The sequence below is a fragment of the Ochotona princeps genome, chromosome 3 (assembly GCF_030435755.1).
Source record: "Ochotona princeps isolate mOchPri1 chromosome 3, mOchPri1.hap1, whole genome shotgun sequence".
Lineage (NCBI taxonomy): Eukaryota > Metazoa > Chordata > Mammalia > Lagomorpha > Ochotonidae > Ochotona > Ochotona princeps.
Genome location: NC_080834.1, coordinates 116,788,308 through 116,814,929, shown reverse-complemented (window position 1 = coordinate 116,814,929; position 26,622 = coordinate 116,788,308). Strand labels below are relative to the sequence as shown.

The 26,622-nt window shown below is 42.2% G+C and overlaps 1 protein-coding gene across 1 annotated transcript; it reads left to right on the top strand.

Annotated features, from left to right (window-relative positions):
- Nucleotides 1-16,659: 16,659 nt before the first annotated feature.
- Nucleotides 16,660-25,596, top strand: LOC101536111 (vomeronasal type-2 receptor 116-like). Its single transcript, XM_058661356.1, is given in 5 exon segments — nucleotides 16,660-16,721; nucleotides 16,822-17,107; nucleotides 17,476-17,865; nucleotides 19,534-19,657; nucleotides 24,794-25,596. Coding segments are annotated over 5 exon segments (1,665 nt in total).
- The last annotated feature ends 1,026 nt before the right edge of the window (nucleotides 25,597-26,622 follow it).

Below are 26,622 nucleotides of genomic sequence, written 5' to 3'. Positions count from 1 at the left end.
GGCTTTCCCTGAGCTCACAACCAGTACTGTTCCCAGTCACAGATCTCATGCATACCAGCAGAGATTGCAGTTCCGCAGAGGCAAGATTCACATTGTTGGCTACTGTGATCCAGCCGTGCCAAGTTAAGACCCTAGAGCTGGCTTTTGTGTGCACAATGGAGTGGTGCTTAGTGGTCGTGATGCTAGCTACCCCAGCTGAGGTGTCCCATGTGTGGTGGTGATTCAATCTGGCCATTAATGGTCCTCTTGCTCCTTCCACCCAACAACTTGGTCTCAGCCCCCTCCTTTACTTGCAAGTACAGTGGCCTTCTGAGTGATGTTCCTTCTGTAGTCCTTCCTCACCTGGGTGTATTTGTGTCTCACATGCACCCCACCTCAAACCCCCATTAAGATGCCTGGTGGCTTGCAGGCTTGGACCGGCACTCTTGGTGCCCTGGCCCTCTGGACCAAGAATCCACAGAGCTCCCATTCTTGAGGTGTTGAGCTGCCCATCCAGCCCCACAGTGCATGCAGGCTAAGAAGTGCCTAGATGCTCCACCCACGCCTCTTTGATACTCCCCTTCCCCAGGATCGAGCTGCCCATCCTGCTTCAACCTGCATGCAGCAGATGTAATTTTAACCCACTTTATTTCCCCAAGATAAATTTTCCTAATATTCCAGAACTAAAAACTGGTAGGACCACCAACCCACTGAAGCACGAACATTAGATAAATATGACAGTATTTACAATATTGACTCAAATAGAACAGATTTTATGGGTTTCACATAAACCATAGACAATCCATTCCTCTCACTCCACTGATTTCCTTTATACCAACCCAATAAGAATCCCTTCCTTATCTTAGAAATATGCACATAATTTTGAGACCAATTTATTATCACAAGCCTAATTTACCCCTAATCATAACATACTACAAAAAATTTGTAAGACTACAAAATCACATTTTCAGTGATATTAAGCATTAACTAAAAATAACAGTTCTGACTGTATTTTTTGGCCATTTATATTTCATGTCTTGAAAGTTCCTAGGCTGATCTTTACCTGTTTATAACAGATTCTTTAATTTGGCATTATCTGAGCTTTTTGAGCTCTTGATACAATATCAATATTAATGTGTTAGGCGATGTAAAAGTTGAAAGTGTTTTATTGACAATTCCTTTTACAGTGCAGATACCACCGCTTTTTGCTCTAATTGCCTGTTCAACTGGGGTCTTTTATAGGAAGTCTTTACCTATATCTATGTCTTGCAGTTTCCCAGAGAGTTTCCTCAAGTAATTTGATGGCATCTGGTTGCAGATTTACATCCTTAGTAAGTTTTGATTTTTGTAGTTACAAAGGAAGGGACTTGTTTCATGCTTCTGCAACATAAATCCAGTTTTCTCAGCATCAGTTGTTGAGGACATATTCCTTTCTTCCTCAAGTTAATTTCAGTTCTCGTGTCCAGGGTTAGCTGGCCTTGGATGTGTGAGCGTTCATCAGATATCTCCTTAAATGCATATTTAAGGACTGCCAATATACTTTACACCTACTGAATAATTCATTTGCAATATTTCAAATTGATATAGCTTCCATAACTGTCTCAGCAAAAATTTGCATCCACATAGTGTTTAGATTTATTTATCTCAGCAATATATTTTTGTGCATTGATTTTATGATCATTTTCTGGGACTAATTTCCAGGCATTTCATTAGCCACTTCAAACTCTGGTATGAAACTAATATTAAGTTACTTCATATTGTCTTCCTGTCTCTGGGTTCTCACATTAATACATTAATGCTTAGGCATGTGTAGAAACATTTCTTGGTGTTTTTTCTGTGTTGGCTTTCATTTCTTTATACTTCGCTCCTTATGTGGATATCCAATTGTGTGTGTTCTTACAATTAGGGATCTCTGGAAAGTGCTCAGGGTGGGGAGAGAGTCCAGTGTGATCATCCAAGTTGACTTGTTAACTACTGATAACTGCTGGCATAATCATAGCCCCATCTCCTCACTTCCAATGTGGTCACTGTTTCAGGAAAGACAACAGCTCTACACATGAACCAAATGCTAAGCAATTTATTTAAAAACTTGTCCACGAAAGCATAGAATAGAGTGGGCAACATTTTGAAATCAGGTGTGTTTACTTAGAAAAATACATTGTGTATAAAACCTGTCATTGCAACCCTCACAGAATCCCAGCAAATGTTTTCTCAGAACTGTAAAGACAACAGAAACCATCAAGTAAAATTTAATCACAAGAGACATGTGTCTACATGTACATTTCATTGAAATCATTTATTTCAATAAGATCATTTATTTAACCCAAAATTTGGCTAGATAATCCAATAAGATTATGCTGTACACAGATGGGAAGGCTAATGAAGAGAAACGGTGATTGAAGATAAAGTCCTCCACAGTATTAACTTAATATTCTAGTATAACATGAAATAAATTTGCGTAAAAGGTGGAATTACTTACATACTGTGAAAACAATCATATTTTACATATTATCATACTTGAGTCCACGTTGGAGAAGTATTTTGTAAATGAAAAAATATTTGCTTGAAATATGCTTGTGTATTTCATAACATTATCTGAAATGTTATTTGCATACTTGCAGAAATTGTGCTTTTTTGGAGAAAATGTTACATTGAGTATAAACTTTTAGTGTAGAAGTTTAAAATTGTCAAAATCCACTAGCTTCGCTCAAATGCCTAAAGAAGCTGGAAGGGAGTTTTGAGGACATCAAATGAACACGTAAACCAGATAAATGATCTGGACAAGGGATTAAAGTGAGGAGCAAGTTTATCATTCTTATGAGATTTTTCATCAATATCACAAATCTATTTTTGGATTATGACGTTTGGAGAGGGAAAGGGAATTAAAATTCACTACCTGCAAACATTAGAAACAGAAATCTGCCTCACTTGAGAATCATTTTGTTATTTTCCACACATAAGTAAACTAACACAATAAAATTCCACATCACACAAACTTCTCACATGGGAGTGGTATTTAAATCAGGTGCATCAATGAAATGTATATAGAAAATTAATTCAAAATTATATGAAACCATATGATTCAAATGCATAGTTGAAAAGAAGTAAATTACTGAAACATAGTTGATTTATTCAATATAAAGCATATGATACTCATGGGAACAGATTCAGTTTGTTAACTTTATATGAATAAAATCATTTTTGAAGAAGCACACAGGGTCCGGCAGCATGACCTAGCGGCTAAAGTCCTCTCCTTGAATGCCCTGGGATCCCATATGGGCGCCGGTTCTAATCCCAGCAGCTCCACTTCCCATCCAGCTCCCTGCTTGTGGCCTGGAAAAGCAGTCGAAGACGGCTCAATGCATTGGGACACTGCACCCGCATGGGAGATCTGGAAGAGGTTCCAGGTTCCTGGCTTTGGATCAGCGCGCATCGGCCCGTTGCGGCTCACTTGGGGAGTGAATCATTGGATGGAAGATCTTCCTCTCTGTCTCTCCTCCTCTGTGTATATCTGGCTGTAATAAAATAAATAAATCTTTAAAAAATAAAAAAAGAAAAAGAAACACACAGAGACCAGGAGAAACTGAGAGTAAGATCTTTCATCCATTGAATCACTCATCGAGTGTTTGCAACGGATGGAGTTGAGCTGATCTGAGCTGAAGGCAGGAGCCAGGATCCTCCTCTGGGTCTCCCACATGGGTGCAAGGTCCCAAGGTTTTGGACATTCCTCAAATGCTTTCCCATGCCACAAGCAGTGAACTTGATGGGAATTGAGCCACTTGTGTATAAACTGGCACCCAAATAGGATTCTGGAATATGCAAGGTGAAGACTTTAGCCACCAGGCTATTGTGCTGGGGCCAAATAAAATCATTTTAAATAGACTGCTGAACTGTGATTTTAAGCACAGTTAGAGTAAATACATTACATTCAATGGAACTTAGAATATGCTACAAATTATATTCCTAAATATACAAAGAAGTTAAAGTCATTATTATATTTTTTTATATTGTAGAAATTTTCAAAATTTACAGTGTCAATAAGTAAATAAAAAATATTTATTTATTTAAACTAGAGTTACAGATACACAGAGAGAAAAGGAGAAAGATAGGAAGATCTTCTGTCTGCTGATTCTCTCCCCAAGAGGCCTCAATGGCCAGAACTGTTCTGATCTGAAGCCAGGAGCCAGGATTCAGGAGATTCTTCCAGGTCTCCCATGTGGTTGCAGGATGTCAAGGCTTTGGGACTTCCTCAAATCATTTTCCAATCCAGAAGCTGGAAGCTGCATGGGAAGTGGGGCTGCTAGGATATGACGCAGCAAATATATGTGCTCCCAGGTGGGTGTAACGTGAAGACTTTAGCCAGGCCAAGCCCAAAAAGTGAAAATGTAGGAAAAATACTTAAATAGTATCTATACAGTTTTCCATCCAGGAGAAAGAAGATTTTGTGAGAAATACATAACAAATTGAAAACACTTCCCAGACCTTATACAAGGTCAAAGTCGAGATGAAAGTTGTCATATAACAGATACAGAGCAGTTAAAACTAGAATTAGGCACATAATTACTAAGCATTCAACAAGCAAAGGTGAATTTAGATTTCTCTGGGAGTAAGTAGGATTAAGGTTTAGGTGTTATAAAGAACTTCTTGTAAGCACACTCTGAAAACGTTTTCCTTGACAAAGTTAGGAAAGTAGAAGAGGAAGAAATTTCAATACATGGAAATCTTTGAAAGAAGTCAGACATACAGATTTCGGTAGTGACAAAGTGCAAATAAAGAGATACTAGTAGAATTTCTCATATTTGTATCACATTAAAAATTCTGGATGTTTGAATATGTCACAAATGATACATTTTATCTCTCTGACTTGCTTTATCAACTCTTGAAATAATTGGCACATATTGATTACTTTTTTCAGAATATCAACTATTCGCTTGTCAGAACTAATAAGCACCAAAGGACTGACAGTGGCATAAACATTTCCCACCAGTGTCTGCACACCCAGGACCACAGGTTCATATTTCCACAGTACAGCTGAGAAGAATGAGATAATACTATCCACACAGTACATAATCACAAAGAAACTCACCAGCACTAGGACAGTACAGGTGGCCCTTTCTGCTGGGGAGGTTCTTGGGGAAATGCTCATGCTGCAAAGATACTGAGACTTTCTCTGATGGCTACATAAGAAAATCACCATGTACATGCTGGAGAGCAGCATGATTCCTACAAAGAAGATGTTCTGGGTCAAGATAAGCATGAGGTATAGTGCCCTGACAATGGAATTTATAGTGGTGAGTGAGCAGTACTTACTGACAGTAAGTAGATTGGTCCTGTTGGAATGAGCTACAGTGTAGAGGATCATGCTGCTATTAGAACACAGGCTGAAGCAACAAATACAGAAGAAAGCAATGGCAACATGTTTGTTGAGTTTATGTTTAAATGCTGACAAGTACAAGGAGCTGGGACTAATGGTGATGACCTGAACAATGCTCAGCAGACAGGTGGTGGAGATGGAGAGACCCCTGGACACTCTACTCACGTAGAGCATAACTTTACAATTTAATTCATTTGGAAATCCCAGGGATTTGAACATATCTGCCGATAAAATATCTGGAGTGGTAAGTAGCATCATTATATGGACAAGAGCCAGCTGACAAGTGATCATGTCTGTTGGTCTAGGCCTACGAATTTGATGGATTGTGAAGATGTGGAAGAGAAGGAGGAAGGTATTGGCTAAGATACCAATGCCAGCTTGGAAAAAATACACATTTTTCAGTGATGACATTACTGAATATTTTGTTTATATCAGCATATTTGACAATATTTCAGATATCTATAAAACAAAACAGAGCACATGTCACCATAAATCTTTGTTCATATGAAAATCATGCAAAAACTATTCTTTCTATTGTACCCACTACTTTAATTAACTCTGAATGTTCAGTAAAATTATTCATAGTAAAACATCTGCACTTCTAATTCAATAATGTGGAAATTTGATAGTATGCATCATTTTTGAATCTTTTATAGTCTTTAAATTCTGCAACAAAGCAATATGATTTTAATTTGATTTCTCAAATATTTTGAAATAATTTCTCTAAATACCTACATCTATGTGTGTATATATTTATAAATAATTAAAGCAAAAATCACTCACATTCAGAAAAAACGTGCAGAAGTACAAAACCCTTCCACAACCATTTGACATGCCTTGAGTAAACATAGGAATCAATGCTTTGTTGATTTTTTTAAAGATTTATTTATTTTATTACAGTCAGATATACAGAGAGGAGGAGAGACAGAGAGGAAGATCCTCTGTCCGATGAATCACTCCCCAAGTGAGCCGCAACGGTTGGTGCTGCGCCCATCCGAAGCCGGGAACCTAGAACCTGGAACCTCCTCCGGGTCTCCTACGCGGGTACAGGGTGCCAAAGCTTTGGGCCGTCCTCGACTGCTCTCCCAGGCCACAAGCAGGGAGCTGGATGGGAAGTGGAGCCGCCAGGATTAGAACCGGCGCCCATATGGGGGGGTTCAAGGCGAGGACTTTAGGCGCTAGGCCATGCCGCCGGGCCCAATGATTTGTTGATTAAACGGATGCTGAATATTCTCCAAAGCTTACTCTAGTAAAGCAGAAACAGTTGCGTATCACCTTCAAACTGAATCAATGATTGACTGTTTCTGCATCTGAATGATCATAATCAACTCATTTAGTAAATATGTTTAAGGTGAAATTATAGTTAAATATGTAATTGCATTACAATATTCACACATTATGAGCCATTCAGTAAAACAAATTAATGACAAAATAGTGACCAGATAATATCAACATTTTCTTCATCCCCCACACCATTATTGCCTGATTCTCTCATAATTGTTTTTTCATATTTATAGAGAAAAGCATTTGAAGACATATGACAAAATTTACATTACTGAAATGTAACAACTTTTGATGTGTATATATGTGTGAGTTGGTTATTAGTGTTTATTGACAAAATTGAGTCAGCTGGCAGAATCAAGAAATAAATATCTTCCACTACTGTCAGTGCACTCAAAAATTTTTCTTTTTTTTTTTAATTATTTATTATTTAACTTCATTAATTACATTGTATTATGTGACACAGTTACATAGATACTTGGGTTCAAAAAATTTTTCTTAATAAAATGGACAAATATTAGAAGAATAAAGAGAATAAGGATCCAACAGCATTGAATAACTACAATGTGTTACCTGTTCGTTGGAAATGTTTAATGTTGAAAAATGAAAAATGCAAAGATAATGAGAATATGCATAATCATAAAATTGAGTTCCCAGAATCATTGAGAAAAAATACAGAAGTAACAAGATATTCAGAGAAAAGTAGGAGACAAAAACTGCAGCAAGATAAGTTAGTAGGAAACCATAAATGTTAGTTTTCAAACAAAAATGCTCTATAGAAGTTAGTTGTTACTATCAACTGAATCAAGTAGATACAAGAAATGAAAGTGCACTTTTAAAGTTTCACTAATGACAACCTACAAATCACTAAAATAATAAGGTGATAGCCAGAGTAACCTGCCAAGTAGTGAGTTTAGAAAAATGTAAAAAATGTGTCTTCTGCTCCAATTTACCTGAGCAAGAGCATTGGGTTGAATTTAAATAAGCTTCACCCTCATGATTCAATATCACCAAAGCATGCTGAGTCAGTGCAGGTGAGTTATATCTAATTAGAGCAATTTGAAATCAATGAAAAAGTCAAATTGAAAACATTGCAATAAATGGTGCTATATACAATTGCAATTCAAGGCAGTAAATAAATACAACTATAATCTTGGAAACCCATCCACTCATTGTAATTCATAAAATTGCTGAATTCATTAATCTAATATTGATATCATGAACAGAAAATTTTGTTAACATTACACAGAAAAATTAACTGCTTCATCCCATAAGACACAAAGAAAGACACTCACCAGCTAAGCCTCTGATGTGAATCCATAGTGAACTAAATCCTCTAGATGTGTTTATAATGAGGGGATGGTAGCAGCTCATTTCTGTGTTGGCTGATTATTCTCATTTCACTTGTGGAAACAGGATGATTCTTGCTTGTCATCTTTAGAAGAGTATCCACTCAAGGGAAATGCAATCTTTCCTGGTTTCTGGCAGACATCATTGGGGAGCATCTGTGTTCCACTCATCATACCTGTGGACTCATTTCTCCAAGGCAGGCCTCCCGGGCAGGTTGTCTGCTCTCAGTTCTTGTTGGCAGACAAAAGAAAAACAATAAGCTTGACTTCATGACAAGTACAATCCACAGCTGATTTCTCAGGAGAGCTCCACTGTCCAGAAGACCCATAGTGGCATTCAAATTGATTCTCATCTGCAGATCTCAGGGACACAATAACCACCTGTAAATCAGGAAAAGTTCCCCTCTCCCACTGCTCCTCAGGAAGGATATTTTATACAAGAAACATCCCTGACCCAGGGCATATGGATTGGTAGCAGAATGCAGGCTGTATTTCCCCCTCTCCAAGGTAATACAGTTCCCTGGGACAGAAAGGGTAGAATCTATGTCAACAGCAAAGAAGATAAAGCTCAAATTGTTTACTAAAGATGCCACACCCACTCTCCTGTGTTGTGCCATATCACCCTACATCTTCTCTGCAACTTTCACTGACACTTTTTTCCCACACACTCAGAAATACAGAAACTAGACAATCAGCTATACCCTGCAACCACCTCATTTTGTGCCTTGCCTAAAGCAGTTACATGAGTTGAACAGCTACATCTTTGATCCCCTTTATAAATCCAATATCTCCTGATTTTAAAGTGATGATGTTGTTCTTCACAAGCATATCCTCACCAGCACACTGACGGACTCTTTGTTGTTTTCTAGTCAAGGTTTCATGTATCATCTTTAACTCCTTATGGTAGAGTTACCATATGAGCAGTGTGAGGAACAACCATTCCTGTCATATATGAATGTTGGGTTTTTTTTAATTAATTACATTGCATTATGTGACACAGATTCATAGGTGAATGTTGGTTTTTAAAGTGGAGACTTCTGTGGAACTAGACATGCTGGGTTTATTTTATCAGGCTCATGGTGTAAAGCTGCTGCTGTCCTTCATTTTAATTACTCAGTCAAGAGGATTACCATGTCTCTGATTACCCAATGTATAATATTTTGGTGAAACATATTCCTATATAAATGTATGCATGTATACATGTAGTTATGTGTAACTGAATGCATTCATTGAGAAGCAGAAATCCAAAGAGAAAGATATAGAGTACCTATCCATTTTTTATTACTCCTACAGAAAACCTTGATGTCTTGGTCTGAGGTGGAGTAATTCTGTGAGCCAAAAAATTCATCCAAATGTCTTCTGTGGGTGGCAAGCACTAAACTACATGGTGCTTCAGCTGCTGCCTTCCGTGGATTGTATTACTCGGAAGCAGAAATCACACACAAGATTCTCTAACACATGTACAGGAAGACACCATTCCAACCAGGATTTAAATACTAGGTCAAATATCATACCATCACCACTAAAAATCTCTTCTCTATGCAAAACATAAATACATAACATATTATTCAGTGTGATCACCTTTCAGTCAATGACTCACATAAATGTACCTTTTGAGTCTAACTGAAATGCTGTGTCCTGCAATCAACATTTTACAATTCCATATTGCTACCCTATGCTATGTAACAACACCTGGAAATCAATGGTGGTTGTTGGGTGAGAGCACCTTCGGAACACCCTTTTGTCTTTTATTTTTTTTCACTCCTTGTAAGTCTGTAATTCTCTGATAAATGAACATCCCTCACCTGATTGTTTTTGGTTGTGTTTTGCCAAAGAAAATTGTTGTCTCACCCCTTGGTATTCTCAGAGTCTGCCGGTTAGGAAACACCCAAGGGTAGCGTTCATAACATTAAGAAACATATAGGTGAATTGGTGGTATACTGGTCACAAAGGAAGGACTGAGAAATGGGGACACACTGAAAATAGGAATGAGGATTTGTGACTTTGATGGGCAAGTTGCAGGCTGACCGGCAAGTCTTTTTTTTTTTATTTTAAATAAAATATTTATTTCTTTATTAAAAGGTAGATCATAGACAGAAGGATATACAGAGAGAAAGATCTTCCATCCACTGGTTCAGTCTCCAAGTGGTCGCAATGGCCCAAGCTGAGCTCTCATATTAGGAGCCAGGGGCTTCCTTTAGATCTCCTATGTGGGTGCAGGGTCCCAAGGCTTTGGGCCATCCTTGACTGCTTTGCAGGCCACAAGCAGGGAGCTGGATGGGAAGTGGAGCAGTCAGGACAAGAACCAGTGCCCATATGGGATCCTGGCACACGCGAGGAGAAAATTTACCCACTAGGCTATCATGCCAGGCCCCAGTTTTTCTTAATTATTTATTATTTTTAATTCATTAATTACACTGTATTATGTGACACAGTTTCATAGGCACTTGGATTCTCCCCACCCCTCCCCAAACCCTCCCACCATGGTGGATTCCTCCACCTTGTTGCATAACCACAGCTCAAGTTCAGTTGAGATTCCCCCATTGCAAGCGTATACCAAACACAGAGTCCAGCATCTTATTGTCTAGTCAAGTTCAACGGCTTCTTAGGTATACCCTCTCTGGTCTGAAGACAGAGCCAGCAGAGTATCATCCCAGTCAATTGAAAGCTCCAACATATCCTCAGCAAAAATTTACATCATTATGGAATTAATTGACATAGTAATGAGTAGCCAATATGTTAAAAGTAAATGCGAGTTCTTAACCACATTTTGTGACCACTTCATTGACAGTTCAATTTTAGTTTATACACAACATATAACATACATAACATAACATGTTATACATAACATCATATCATCTTAAATTAAGGCAAACATGTGGTATCTAACCTTTTGGGATTGGCTCATTTCCCTTAGCATGATGGTTTCGTTTGGCCCATTTGGCCACAAAGAACTGCATTTTGTTTTTTTTTTAATAGCTGAGTAGTATTCCATGGAGTAGATGAACTATAGCTTTCTTATCCAATCCTCTGCTGATGGGCATTTTGGCTGCTTCCATGTTTTTGCAATTACTGATTGTGCTGCTATGAACATAGGAGTGCATGTTGGTTTCTCATAAAACAAGTGTTCTGGATATATTCCTAGGAGTGCTATTGCTGGTTCATACGGTATGTTGATTTTGAGTTGTTTGAATGTCTTTGAAATCAAGTACAAAAAGCTGTTGAAAAAGCACACCTCAGGATCCAACAATGTGCCCTAGAATTCCAACTAGTAAAGCAGCATGCAAATAACAATACTCCTTAGCTTATTCCACAGAGCTGTGCAAACTGAATGACATTTGAAGTGTCCTATATGGTATGAAGTGTAGGATACAGATTTGGAATGACACTGTAGAATGACACTGAGTGTTCATGGACACGATAATATGAAATGGATCGGATATAGGAATATACATCAGTAATGTAGTGCTTAGGATTGAAGTTTAATCAGAGCTGGAGTAGAAAGATTGTGGTCACAGAGCTCTTTCCCAGGTCTAGGCATAGTATGTTCACAGCTTTTAAGAGTGAACACTCTACTGCATGACTAGAACTAATACTGACGTCAAGCCCATTCTCCATCCTGGGAGATGGTAATATGCTCTGATGCCCTAGTCAGCAGAGCTTGAGACTAGAGTTCTAACTTCCTCACTCACTTCAGAATATTCAAGAGTTGATGAGGAGTCAGATCAATAGAGTAGGTATAAAATATCACCTATTATCTCCTTAGCCAACCTGACTTTCTGACTTTTTACACTTATGCTCTCCAGTCTCTCTCTTTGAAGGCATGAGGGAGAAAACAGAAAAGTGGGAAGGGAAGAGTATTAAAGGAAAAGGAAGGGAGTGTATACCAGCCTTCATTGTTGTGCCTTTCTGCACCTTCTCTATACATTGTTTAGAATTCTCAAGAGCAATTATACATAGACACAAGTGCGCATGCTTGCACACACACACACACATAAGTGCAGACATAAGCACACTTCACACACCACTCATGCTTGGGTTTACCTGCTTTCACTTTAGACTCTGGCTGGGTTAGGAAAGATAAACCTCTCCTGGCTGCTTCTGGCTGCATGTAGTAAAGGGGGAAAAGCCACCCAGCACCAGGTCAGCAACAGTGTCGATACTGGGGCCCATTGCCTTATAGCAGTTCAGGTGAGGGCTGTCCTGTGAACTGCGCAAATGTTTCAGGAGCAGATAGAGCAACATTGAAGGCAACAGCATGCTATGGCAACCTAATGCAGGGGTCAAGCCATAAGCCCCTGTGATTAAGAGAATGCAAGTTATCTTCCATGTGATCTCTCAGCTCCCACCTGGTAGCCTAGACCTCCATGTAGGTCACTACTGTTTGTCGTATTGCTGGATGACTTCAATTGGTAGGTAGTGTATGCAATTTTACTGAGCCCTACAGGGACACAAATCCAGAGGTAGACCCTTCAGTGGACCCCCTAGCACTGAGGCCTTGCCCTGATGTCCTTGTAATCAGACCAGCTGTGGCTTCTACAACTTTACATTGCTTCATGTTTCCTTCAGCAACTCAGGGGGATCGCCATGACCTGAGGCCCTGAACCTGCCACTGATCATGATGAGGAAAAAAGCCTCTAAAACCCACCTGCTTTGTTTGAGCTCTTCATTTCCAGCCCTGTGGGAGCTCTCAATTTCCTGCTTTATTTGGGCTGTTGCCGTATTTAACCGAAAACTCTTAGACATTTAGTTTCAAGGTGAAAGTATCTATTCCCCTATGAGTGTGCAAGAAATAGACCCAGTACCAATACACACAGCAATAGACTTAGGACAAAGCAAAACAGAACAACCTCCCACAACCTACGGCACAGAAGCAGCCTTGAGCGAGTGATTCCCTCTGAGTTGCCTATTCCCAGATGTGTTAGTCTCAATTAGTCCCAAGGTGCTTTAGGGGAACCCAGCGTTGGAGTGGGACCACAGTATACTCAGGTGATGCAAATCCACCTTCATCCTCTGCCTAATGTGTCTGTTGTTCTGCACATTGGGACTGCAGGCTGAGGAGAGATTTGAGTTCTGATATTCTACTGTGCCAAGTGCACTACTGGCAGGACACAAGGACTCTTTCTTATTGGGAAGCATGTTAGGTTACTGTCTACAAAGCAGTTTGCAGAACCCACTCAACCACCAGACTGGGCATTTGTAGAGCCCCTCCTGCCCATTATGAGACCCTCCCTTCTGTCATCAGCATTAGGGGCCTCTGCCCTGCAAGGGAAGGTAAAATTTGCCTTGAGACAATAGAAACAGCAGGAATTTCAGCTGCTGAGAGACTGTGCCATGACCCTGACATTGCTTCTTCTGATATGTTCTAGAGACAGGGAGGTTGAGGAACAGGGGCCTTCCCTAGGTCTCAAATGTGTGAGGGCAGGTGTCTAGCAAGCTGGCTCCATGAGCACAGTTAGGTCTATGTGCAGAGAACATTTGTACAATCTGCTCTATGCTCTGATGCCATTGCGCAGCAGTGTGGAGATGTGTGGAGATGCTGCTTGTTTCTGGATACAGGTGGATTGGTTCTGTTATCACTGTTGCTGTTAAAACCTTTTTGTTCTTGCCTGATTCTGACTTTGGTTCCCACCCTCTCTTGCAAGGACCATCAGGATTGCTCCAGAAACCCCTCAAAACAAATAAACAAACAAAAACTAGAATAGATAGAGAACAATAAGGAAAGCTTAGAATCAGACGGGAAATGGTCAGCGGGGATGCACTTCTAACTCACTGGGTGGAACACAGAGATTAGTTATTCCTCACTGGGGTATTGAAGATTTCTCTGCACACCCCTCCTAAAACTGTTCACCTAAACTGTTGACATATGTCTTGTTAGAGTTATAGAGTTAGGCCAGCCGAAAAACAGTCATGTGCAGCAAAATCATGCTTCAACGCTATAAACTGCTAAATACTAAAATTAAAATAGACATGAGACAGCTGAATAGTAATCTATAGCCATTTTAAGGTGTATGGAACCCAGTTGTATATAAACTAATAATTGAAATGTCAATGTAGAAGTCACAGGATGTGGTTCAGAACTTGCATTCTTTTTTTTTTCTTTTCTCTTTCAACATATTGGTTACTCAATACCATGTCAACTAATTCCATATCATTATAAATTGTTACTGATGTAATGTCAGGGTTTTTAATTGAACGGAATGATACTCTGCCGGCTCTACCTTCAGACCAGAGATGGTCTCCCCAAGAAACCGTTAAACTTATCTGGACAATAAGATGGTGGACTTTATGCTTGGTAGATGCTTGCAATGAAAGAATCTCAACTGAATTTGAACTGTGGTAATGCAACAAGGTGGAGGAATCCACCATGGCGGGGGGGGGGGGAATCCCAGTGCCTATAAAGCTGTGTCACCTAATGCAATGAAATCAATAAAAAATAAATTAATTAAAAAAATAAAAATTAAAAAACCTTTTTGGTACAAAGTGATGTGAACTGTGTCTACTGCACTATCCTAGTATGTTAGGCACTTGGTTCTATCAGTTTAGTCTTCAGCAGCTAACTTCATTTCCATCACTGGGCCAGCCACACTGTGAAGTGTGTGGCCGTTCTCCTGGACAGCACAGAATGCCGTATTCCTTCTTTGTATGAAAGTCAGAGAGAGTAAGAGACCCAAAAGCTCTCTCATCCACTGCTTCACTCTCCAGATTCCTGTAGGAGGGTAGGCTGTGCCAAGGCGCAGGCATGAGCTGGGACTCAAGTCAGGTATCACAAATGAGTGTCAGGGACCCAGCTTCGGATGCAGTCCCCTGCGGTCTCCCAGGAAGTTTGATTCCAAAACAGAATTTGAACCTGTCCCTTGACACTGCAGTGTTGTATCAGTGCTTCTGAGATAGTCACGCTCCCTGCTGTGTCTGATACCTCCCCTAGAAGACAACTGCATGGAGCTCCAGTCACCACCACTGGGGGTTTTCTAAAAGATTTATTTGCATTGGAAAGGCAGATGTACAGAGAGGAGCAGAGACAGAGAGGAAGATCTCCTGTCTAATGGTTCACTCCCCAAGTGACCGCAATGACTGGTGCTGCGCCAATCCAAAGCCAGGAGCCAGGAGCTCTTCCAGGTCTCCCACACAGGTACAGGGTCCAAAGACTTTGGGACATCCTCCACTGCTTTCCCAGGATGCTAGTAGGGAGCTGAATGGGAAGCAGGACCGCTGGTTTTAGGACCCGTGACCATATTGGATCCTGGCTCTTGCAAGGCAAGAACTATAACCACTATGCTATCGTGCAGGGCCCACCACCATTTTTTTTTTAACCAGGTTTCTGAGACGACACAATTGTACAAACCTGAAAAACTGAGAATGGCAAATATCATTCATTCAATCCTCATCATTGGATGAGACATGTATTTGCTTTTCTCTCTTTTGCTTTGCCAATGCAGTTCATCAGGGGGTTGTCTGATCATTTTTTTTTTTCTTGTGTTAAACTTTCATCTGTAGCCTTATGGTAGCTTCTCACTTGCCAGGTTTGCCCAGGATATATGGACATAAGCTCCTTAGGTCATGGCAGAGTTCTGTTTCTATACATTTCTTTCCTATCCTATTTCCCAAAACTTTGCTTTCACAGTTCATTGTGGAAGATGGGGATATCAGGGGTTCCAGCTTTAGCTCTCTGCTTTCAGGTGCTGTGGGTCTGTTTTGAACCAAGGTGTCAGCACTTCCACATGGAGGGGAAGGGTACCCACCCCCACAAGCTTTCTCCTTTTTTTTTTTTTGTCAGAGTTCTCATTTTTTTCTTTGAAAGGCAAAGCTAATAAAGAGAAGAGGGAGAGAGAGAGAGAATCTTACATCTGCAGGATAGAAGAGTCACTCCCCAAATGACCATAATGCCCTGACCTAAGCTCACCCCAAGCTGAAAGCTATAACCTTTTCCTATGTTTCACACATGGGTACAGAATGCCAAGAACAAGAGCCATCCTCTGTTGCTTTCCAGGGCATAAGCAGGGAGCAGGATTAGAAATGTAGCAGCCAGGACACAAACCAGCATTCATACAGGACTCCTACATGGCACACAGAGTCTTAGCCTAATGCACGGTGGCGCCAGCCCCAAGCATGCCCAGGTTTAAACCATGGAATCCAGTGTGAAGTCTCCTGTCCCTGCAAGGAAGCAGTTTGGTCTATAAATCAGTGCACCCCTACACAAACTGTCCCCGATGTGATTGACCTTTCTAACCATTCACCTCCCTTCACCAGAGGAATCCTTGGCAAGGGGGGGAATGTTCGAGCCTGTCCAGTAATTGGCATTAGATATCAAACCTGAGAACATTGGAAGGGCAGCTCATTCCAATAGGAACAGAGATGACCAGATGCGTATTCTGAGTGAAGATTAAGCTATTTGAACTCACAGGGCCATACCACCACACACTAGACAGCGTTTTGCTTTGCAGAACTTTGAAGGGTGCAAGGACTGAACAAAGGCATCTGCAGCTTGACTGTGTCACATGCAGGCCAGTCCTCATGCTGTGCATTCTTCTTGAGGGATTCAGCAAGTGTCCTTCCACCTGCATTCTCTTGTGGAGAGTAAGTCCACTCCTGGGCGACCCATAAGAATGAGCTCCAACCAGTCAAATCACTTCACATGACATCAGCTAATCTCCCACAGAGAGTAGTGTGTGCAACATGGCTGGGATAGCCCTGGAGTTCCTAAGTCCTGGGAATGCCCTTGATGGCAATCATGGTGGGTATGTTCTAACTAAAGGTTCAGGAGTGGCCATGAAGATAAGTGTTAGATGACCATGAGGGTGGCATCTTCCCCTAAGGATCCCTCTTCCCTACATGCAGGATTCAATTCAAGAACTTCCAGTACCTGCTGGCTCTGGTGTTTGCTGTCGAGGAAATCAACAGGAACCCCCATCTCCTGCCCAACTTCACTCTAGGATTTGATTTCTACAATGTCATACACAGCAACAAGTGCACCCTGGAGAATGCTTTCACATGGCTGACAGGGCTGGACAGAGGAATTCCTAACTACACATGCAAGAGAGGGGGCAAGGCTATGGCAGTCGTATCAGAGACAAGCATTTCCATCCAGATGGGGACGCTGCTGGAACTGTACAGAATCCCACAGGTAAGGGTGCCTGGGAAGGTGAAAGAACACCCCCGCTCATTCCCTTGGGATGCTCTTCCCAGACCCACAGGTTGTCATGAGATGGGGTACAAACCCTGGGCACAGTGGGTGCTCTGAGCAGGAATGTGCAGGATGCCCAGGATCCTCTAAGGCAGCACAGAGCCCAATTGAGAAGGAGCTAGGGGGCTTTCTCTGGATATACGCTTCTGATAGCTGGTAACCCAAAAAGGTCTCAGACACAGAGAGAGGATGGAAACTGAAATATTCTCATCTTTCAGCCCAACCCAGCCACTGTAATACCTGCTATATCAGTGTGGTGTCTTACAGCAGTGCCGCCACTCACTTGTTGTACAATTTTCTCTCCTCAGCTCACATTCGGCCCTTTGGATCCTCTTCTGAGTGACAACAGCCAGTTTCCCTCTGCCTATCAAATGGCCCCAAAGAACACTTCTCTGGCCCTTGCCATGATCTCCCCGATGCTGCACTTTGGCTGGACGTGGGTGGGTCTGATTGTCTCAGACAAGCAGGAGGGTGTGGTGTTTTTGTCCCATTTGAGAGCAGAGATGCAGGAGCACGGCCTCTGCCTGGCCTTTGTGGAGGTGATCGCTGTGTATCAGATCCAGCCTTCCCTGGCAGATAGGCACAGAATGCCCACCCAAATCAGCAGCTCATCAGCCAGTGTGGTCATTCTCTTTGGTGACACAGGATCTCTCAAGTATGAGAGCTTTCAGACATGGCAGTCTCTGATAACATGGAAGGTCTGGGTCACCACCTCCCACTTGGGCTTTGCCACCAGCGAGCAACATTTCCTGTTGTATTCCTTCCATGGCACCCTCATCTTCTCTAACCACCACTGCGAGATTCCGGGATTACAACACTATTGCAAACAGCAACCCCTTCCAAATACCCAGAGGACATTTACCTTGCCCTGTTTTGGTCTCTGACCTTTAACTGCTCCACTTCCAATGCTAATTACAGGACACTGCATGGATGTCCCCCAAATGCTTCCCTGGAATGGCTGCTCTGGGAGGAGTTTGACATGATCATGAGTGATGGGAGTTACAACATATGCAATGTTGTCCATGCCATAGCACATTCCTTGCACAAGATTCATCAACGTGATTCAGAAGTGCAGCCAAGGAGGCCTTGGGTGAAGACAATGACATCCCACTGGCAGGTATGTCAGGTTCCTCCAGCTGATGCATTTCCGCGGAGGGGTCCTGCTTGTGGAGAATCCCTTTGCAGAGGCCCCTTGCTCCCATACATAAGTAATCCTGTAGGCATGCAGTGTTTGGGAGTTACAGGGACAGCTCGGCAGAGGTTTCTATCACCACACACTTGCCATTGACTAGGTAGAAGGCTTTGTGTCAGGACCAGGGCTGTTGTTCCAAAGAGCACAGCTTCCAGCCCACTCGGTGTTGACATATCAGGTACCCAGACTTCAGAACAAAGTGTTCACATTCAGCTTTCAGTGATTGAGCCCTCTTCATCTCCAATGGCACTGAGGACCCCAGTGCCCAGTGGGCATAAAAGCTCTCTCATCATCTGCCCACATGGGGATGTAGGTCACTTCATTCTCCTGACAATTGCCACATGCAGGTAACATTGTGCAAACAGGCCAAGATAGATAACTTAGACTTCAGAGAAGAGATGTGTCAAAACCTTCCCACCTGCTGCTGTTTGATGGATCCTGCTTTGGGTTGTTTTTCCTTTTGATTGCCTGGAGGCTGACATGATTAGATAAAGTTCTCTATTGTGGTCCTTGGTAGAGTTCAGTTCCATGGGGAGGCCATGGCCACAGACAGAGGCTTTGTCCTGGGGGAGTCCTGTGGCTTCACATGTGGCCCTTTCTGATAAGACAATGCATTTTTTTCAGGAGCTTCACTACTTTCTCAAGGGCCTCCAATTTACAAATCCTGCTGGTGACCCTGTGAACTTGGACCAGACAAGAAAGCCTGCTACAGCCTATGACATTCTCAATTTCTGGAATTTTCCTGAAGGACTTGGCCATAAGGTGTAAGTGGGACATTTCCCCCCCTACAATCCACCAGGCCAACCATTGTCTGTATCTGAGGAGTTGATAGAGTGGGCATGGGGATGACACAGATGAGTTCATCACGATCTTCCACCACAGCTGGAATGTGACTCTGCCATGGCCTAAAAAATGTCCTCAGAGCTCTCAAACCAATCCCTGTGCACTTATACATTCTATCATGTTCTTGTGCTTGCTTGGTTGGAAAGTAAATGCTCCCTTTTTGCTTTCAATCTATTTCCCAGCATAAAAGCCATAGGGCACACACTCAGTGTATAAGTAATCAGGTATCCGCAATTGAACTTTGCAGGTTCCCAAAACTCTAAAGCACTCTCACAGGATTGTTTTTCTGACCAGTCCCACCCATGATCAACAGACACTCCCCTTTCCCCAGACCCCACACTCAGTGTGCAGCGCCAGCTGTAGCCCTGGGTTCAGGAAGACTGCCCGCAAAGGGGAGCCTGCATGCTGCTTTGATTGCATCCCCTGTCCAAACAACAAGATTGCCAATGAGACCAGTAAGCACAAGACCACCTCACGAAGAGAGTCCACATCTGTCTTTGCCGTTCTTCCATTCCCACACAGAAACGTCAACAAGTAGGATAGGGCTTTGGAGAGAAGTCTTCTTACTTTCAATAGGAATTTCTTTTCCTAATCAGGAATCATCCCCCTAATCAAGGAGCTCTCCCTGTTGCACTGTGCCTTCTTTCTTTTCAAGAACATGCAGAAGACATTGAGTGACACGGGAAGGCTGACACAGGTGACACGGAGGGTGAGACGTGATGTAAACCGTGAACAGAACCTCACATAGGGAAGGGAGACAGAAAGACCATCTAAGCACACCTAGTAAAGTAGATTGGTGATAGCACACTCAACAAAGATGGGATGTGAATGTGAAGGAAAGTAAAGAAAATATAGCATCATGGTGTGGCAGGTTGATTCTTTTACAAATCAAGCAAAATTAGGAATCACTGTGAAGTTTCATCAGGAAAAAGAATAAGATTACTGATTCTGTGTGTGTGTGTGTGTGTGTGTGTGTGTGAGTGTGCATCTTACATGTTCAGTTCTGTGTGTGTATGTATGTTCTTGGGGTCCATTCATGTGGACCAACTGAAGAGATTTCTGTAAAAATATTAAAAATATTAATATTAAATCATGTTGATAGCTTCTCACAATATGCCATACAACATAGATGAAATCTAAACATTCCTGTGAACAAAATTATGAAATATTTTGAAAATTATGAAATATCAAAAAAGCATTTAAAATTTAGATAGCCTGACAGTTATTAAAGAAACCCATTTGTGATAGTTGTGCTGTGGTCAGCAGTTTGCAGGTGGCTTTTAACTTTCACAAGGGAAAGAATGCTCGTTCTCTCAATTTCACTTGAGAAGGGGAAAAAATAGGTTTGTTCATTGAGAAGTCTTTGTCTAGAATAATCTAATCACAACAGTTCACTTCAGCAAAATAAAGTTTGTAAGACACTGTTCTAGAAAATAAATGCACACATCCCAAAAACAAAAACAAAACTGCCTTCAGCTATGTTTCCCAAGAATGTTGCATTGTGCCCAAATTATTACACATCCCAAAATTCAGCATGTTGGTCCCTGAGTTAATTGTGCTAATAGCACAAATGCAGGGAAAAGGATTTGATCAAGTCAACACTAATCTGGGATTGTTGAAAAAACACCTACAGAAAATTCTCATGAATTTCACAAGAGAAGGGACAGTTTCATATAATAATGAAGGTCATTTGCAGAATGTCACTACATTCTGTGCCTAAAGCTAGAAACAAGATGGTATAAGAAAAGCACTTATTGCCACTGTGAATTGCAATCACACAGAAGGCTGTACTTGAACAAAACAGCCCAAAAAGAAGAATGGCTATTCTTTGGAAAGAAAGGAAGTTGCAAAAGTAAGTACATCTGTGAAATGATATTCAGATGGTGTTATTCAGGCAAATCCGTGTATTAGTAATTGTGTTCAGTGGCACCTGAATCCAAGATTGAAGGATACAAAGTTCATTTCAACCTACCAGTTCAGAGGCACTGGAAAGCAAAGCTTCAAAGGGGGACATGTCTAGCCATGGAAGTGTGAAATGTCACCCAAATCAAACTGATTCTGTGTTGAAAGATTTGTAAATCTGGTAAGGTAATGGAACAATACATACACAAGAGGATGGAGACTGAAGTCCTGGGAGTGACAATACATATCCAAGGCTGAAAACACACAAAGATGAAAGCATGGAAATAGGCTGCCAGGTGATTGACATGGGCAATGTGTTCACAGGAGACATTCTAGGGTGTTCTGTGAGGGAGGGATTTTCATGGGGGTGAGCCTGACATGCTTATGTTTGTCTAGAAGTAGTCCAATTTCTTTACTCTTGGTGGTTTTCCATTAGTGCTGGTCCCTAGAATGTCTTAACACAGGTCATCACTTTACAAGATGCTCCATTTGAAATATTTATGTATTTACAGAAAGCAAACACCCTTCACACTATTAGGAAATAGATCTTGGAGCTGATTGTTCCAGACTATCAACATTCAATATTCATCCTACTACTGTATTGCTCTCCCTGACCCACAGCTCTTACAAAAGCTGGTCTGGTGCTTTCTCTGCACTGAAGTAGACAAGCAGAATTTGAACCCCAGCTCTCCAGCAGCCTATGGTATTATCTTGTCTACCCTGGATAGTTGGCTAGGCTATGAGAGCAGGGAGGGTAATGCAGCATTAAAATAAGGCTGGAGGGAGCAGCATGTTCATGTCACATGTGAGGTGCAGCAAGAATATACCATGTGTAAGAATGTGACACGTGCAGGCACCAGATATTCCCTTCCCAAACTGAAGAAATCATGAGCAATGAATTTACGGGGTAAGAAACCAACAAGTGTAATGGATTTTTATTTAAAGAAGTATGAACAGACAGAGACAGTACCCTCCACATCATTACTAAAATAAAAACTTTGCATCAGCATGCAGGTTATCTAAGGGGAGAAAAGAATAGCTTTTTGCCTAACCATAAGTAAAGTGGGCATTCATTATCACTTGTTCCTTATCCTTCATTGGAATGCCCAAGCTCCAACAATTAGGGACAATTGACCAGAATAGGCTCAAGGAAGAGGCTGTGAACCAGCACTGGATGTGGGATAATAGTGTTGCAACTTTTTCACCAGATATGGAGCAGTGTGTGACATGCCCAGATCACCAGTATGCCAATGCAGGGCGTAACCAAAGCCTGGACAAAAAAAATGACCTTCCTGGCTTTCAAAGATCCCCTGGGAATTGGCGCTGGCCTGCACAGCTCTGTCCCTATCTGTCCTCACAGCTGCCATCCTTGGAGTCTTTGTGAAGCAACAAGACACACCCACCATCAAGGCCAATAACTGCAACCTCAGCTACATCCTACTCATCTTGCTCTTCCTCTGCTTCCTCTGTTAGTCTACTGAGATTGAATCATGCAGGTTTTTCAGCAGTATGAAGTTTGGAAAGCACTGTTCCGAAGATAAGTACACAGCTACTGACTCAAAATAGCAAAATCACATGAAGAATGCCTCAATTGGTGCACATCCCAGAATTCAGCCTGTTCATCCCTGAGTTAGTAATGCTTATATTAATGTTACTGCAGGAAAATTTATAAAAACAGCACTTATCGGGCCCGGCGGCGTGACCTAGCGGCTAAAGTCCTCACCTTGAAAGCCCCGGGATCCCATATGGGCGCTGGTTCTAATCCCGGCAGCTCCACTTCCCATTCAGCTCCCTGCTTGTGGCCTGGGAAAGCAGTTGGGGATGACCCAATGCATTGGGACACTGCACCTGCATGGGAAACCCGGAGGAGGTTCCAGGTTCCCGGCATCGGATCGGCGCACATCGGCCCGTTGCGGCTCACTTGGGGAGTGACTCATCTGACGGAAGATCTTCCTCTCTGTCTCTCCTTCTCTGTGTATATCTGGCTGTAATAAAATGAATAAATTTAAAAAAAAAAGCACTTATCTGTGATTGATGACCAAACAACAGCAGAAGCTTCTCATGAGCATTACAAGAGAAGGGGATGTTTTCAGTTGTAAACGAAGGACATTTGTAGAATGTCATTGAAAGCACAGATGTCTATATTTATAGTTACACACCAAACTGATGTAAAAATGGTGTGTATTGCCTCTGCATCTAAAATTTTCAGAGGAGACTAGGTTCACGGTGATTGTTTGAATAGAAACAAACAGGAAAAAACAATGGCAATTCATTAAAAAGGAGGGGCTATCGTGGTATCATTTTGCAGTGAAATTATAGTGAGATGGCATTACTCAGGCTAAACCATGTGTTAGTAACTGTATTTCACCAACTGTATTTAATAGTCCTGCATACAAGATTGAATGACAAAAGGGGTCATTTCTACTACCACTTCTGAGGCATTGCAAAACAAAGCTTTCAAGGTTTATATGTATAATCTTGAAGGATGAAATACCTCCAAATCATATGATAACACGTTGAAAAATGTGTGCCACTTGGTAACTTGATGGAGCAATAATTCACAGACAGGAGGATACAGAGTGAGACCAGGGGAGTGACAATGCATTCCCAAGGCTGAGAACATGAGATCATGGAAACATGCCAGTAGGTTTCCAGATGATTGACAGGTGGAGTGTGATTCCAGTACAAGTTCCAGTGTGTTCTGTGAGGGAAGCATGTGAAGGGAGGCTAGCCTGATCCCCTTCTGTTTGTCTGGAAGGTGACCAGTTGCCGTACTCACCATTCAGTGTTGGCCCCATGCATGTTGTAACCCAGGTCATCCCTTGGGAGATGCTCTGCTTCCAAAGATGTATGTGCTTACAGAAAGTGAATAAATTTCACATTAACAGCAATACAGAACTGTGATTTTACCCCTGCTCTGCCTCCCACCAATATCCTCATTTCTTCTTATACTTGTTACAAAAGCAGGTTAGGTACTTTCAGCAACTGACACTGAGCACCCACCCTGCACCAGCCCATCATGTGAGCATATGGACCAAGTGTGGTTGGTAGAATAGGTTGTGAGAGAAGTGAGGGAAATATATGTTACAATAAGGCGGGAGGAGACTGCCTGCTCATGCCGTACATGAGGATGCAACAAGAGTGTACCGTGTGTAAGAACATGGGACCGTTGAGCTCCAGGAACTTCCCTTTCAAATTGGAAGAAACCATGAACAAATAATTTATGATTTTAATAATGAACAATTCCAGGGACTTCCTTGTAAGGCAGCATGAATGGTATCAGCAGACCTCATGGCAGTGTGAGAATACACAGTGTTTTCATCAGCACACAGGCTACGCAGGGGGATGACAGAATGATTATTTCCCAAACAATGGGGAAGTTGGGTGTTATTAACTGCCACTCCTTCCTAATCCTTCATGGGAATGCCCTGTATTCCAACAACAACTAGGATCCATTCACCCAAATGGCCTCAGAGAGGGGCCTGTGAATCAGAGAACAAGGATGTGGGATGATGGCATCTTCTCTCCTTTCTCAACAGATAGGGACCAGTATGTGACATGTCCAGATCACCAGTATGCCAACACAGAGCATGACCGATGCCTGCACAAGAAAGTGACCTTCCTGGCTTTCAAAGATTCACTGGGGATGGCCCTGACCTGCAAAACTCTTTCCCTCTCTATCCTCACAGCTGCCGTCCATGGGGTCTTTGTGAAGCACCAGGACCCACCCATCGTCAAGGTCAGTCACCACACCCTCAGCTACATCATACTCATCTCACTCCTCCTCTGATTCCTCTGCTCCTTCCTCTTCATTGGGCATCCCAACACAGCCACCTGCCTCCTAAGACAAATTATGTTTGTCCTCGTGTTCACAGTGGCTGTTTCTGCTGTGCTGGCCAAAACCATCACTGTGGTTCTGGCCTTCAAGACCATAAAACCTGGAAGGACCATGAGGCGATTGCTGGTGTCAGGAGGCCCAAATGCTGTCATTCTCATCTGCCTCCTCATCCAACTGACTCTCTGTGGCATCTGGCTGGGAGTTTCTCCTCCCTTTGTGAACACCGATGCACACTCTGAGCATGGACACATCATCCTCTTGTGCAACGAAGGCTCCATCACTGCCTTCTACTGTGTGCTGGGATTCCTCGGATTGTTGGCCCTGGGGACCTTCACTGTGGCTTTACTTGCCAGGAACCTGCCTGACAAGTTCAATGAAGCCAAGTTCCTGACATTCAGCATGCTGGTGTTCTGCAACATGTGGGTGACTTTCCTGCCTGTGTATCACAACACCAAGGGGAAGGTCATGTTGGCAGTAGAGGTCTTCTCCATCTTCGTCTCCAATGCAGATCTCCTGTGCTGCATCTTTGCCCCCAAGTGCTACATGATTCTCATAAAGCCTGAAATGAATTCTTTGCAAGTTTTTCAAAATGCCAGAGATTCTAGAAGAAACAGGAAGACTGTTTCATTATCTTGCAACACTTCATCACCCTGATTGGGCCTCCGGTGCTTGACGGTCGCTGAGCATGATGTGCTCTCAGCCACCTGCTCTGAACAGGCACTCACTGGAGGAACGAATTCAGTGCCAGAGGAAGCCTAGGCACGGGAGCTGTCTTGCATTGACACCTGTGCACATGCCATCATATTCAGCTCATTTCCACATTTTGTGTAACACTGCTTATGTTTATAGTTCCTAAGGGCTTTTTATTATTATCTTATTATTATCATTAATTGGCACAGTTCCATACACCCCGGGATTACCCCTCCCCCTCTCTAATCCCCCCCCCGCCACCACACACACACACACACACACACACACACACTTATTTCTCCCATATCATTATAACAGCATAGTTCTACACAGTCTTAAGTCCATGATTGCAGCATGATCAATGGCAGAGAGTCCAGCATCCCATTTCAAGACACATTGAACCGTTTCACTTAGCGTCCATCTTTGATCCAGAAGTAGAAATGTACCCTGCACCATATCTTCATATCAGACATGTCAGTCTCCACTATACAGTCACTACAAATCCCCCCAAGTGAAAAAGACAAAAGACAAAACCAACAACAAGAAGAAAAACAAATTTACAGTGCCATACAGTTAAATAACATGCCACTGGATGTGATAGTCTCCATTACACAGTTACTATACATCCCCTTAAGTCAAAAGCCAGGGCCCGGTACAGTGACCTAGTAGCTAAATTCCTCATCCTGAATGCGCTAGAATACCATGTGGGCGCCGGTTCTAGTCCTGGAATCTCCTCTTCCCATCCAGCTCCCTGCTTGTGGCTTGGGAAAGCAGTCGAAGATGGCCAAAACCTTGGGACCCTGCACCCACGTGGGAGACCTGGAAGAATTTCCTGGATCCTGGCTTCGTATCGGAACAGCATCTGCCATTGCGGTCACTTGGGGAGTGAATCATTGGATGGAAGATCTTCCTCTCTGTCTCTCCTCCTCTCTGTATATCTGACTTTCTGATAAAAATAAAATAAATCTTTAAAAAAAAACAAAAAGCACA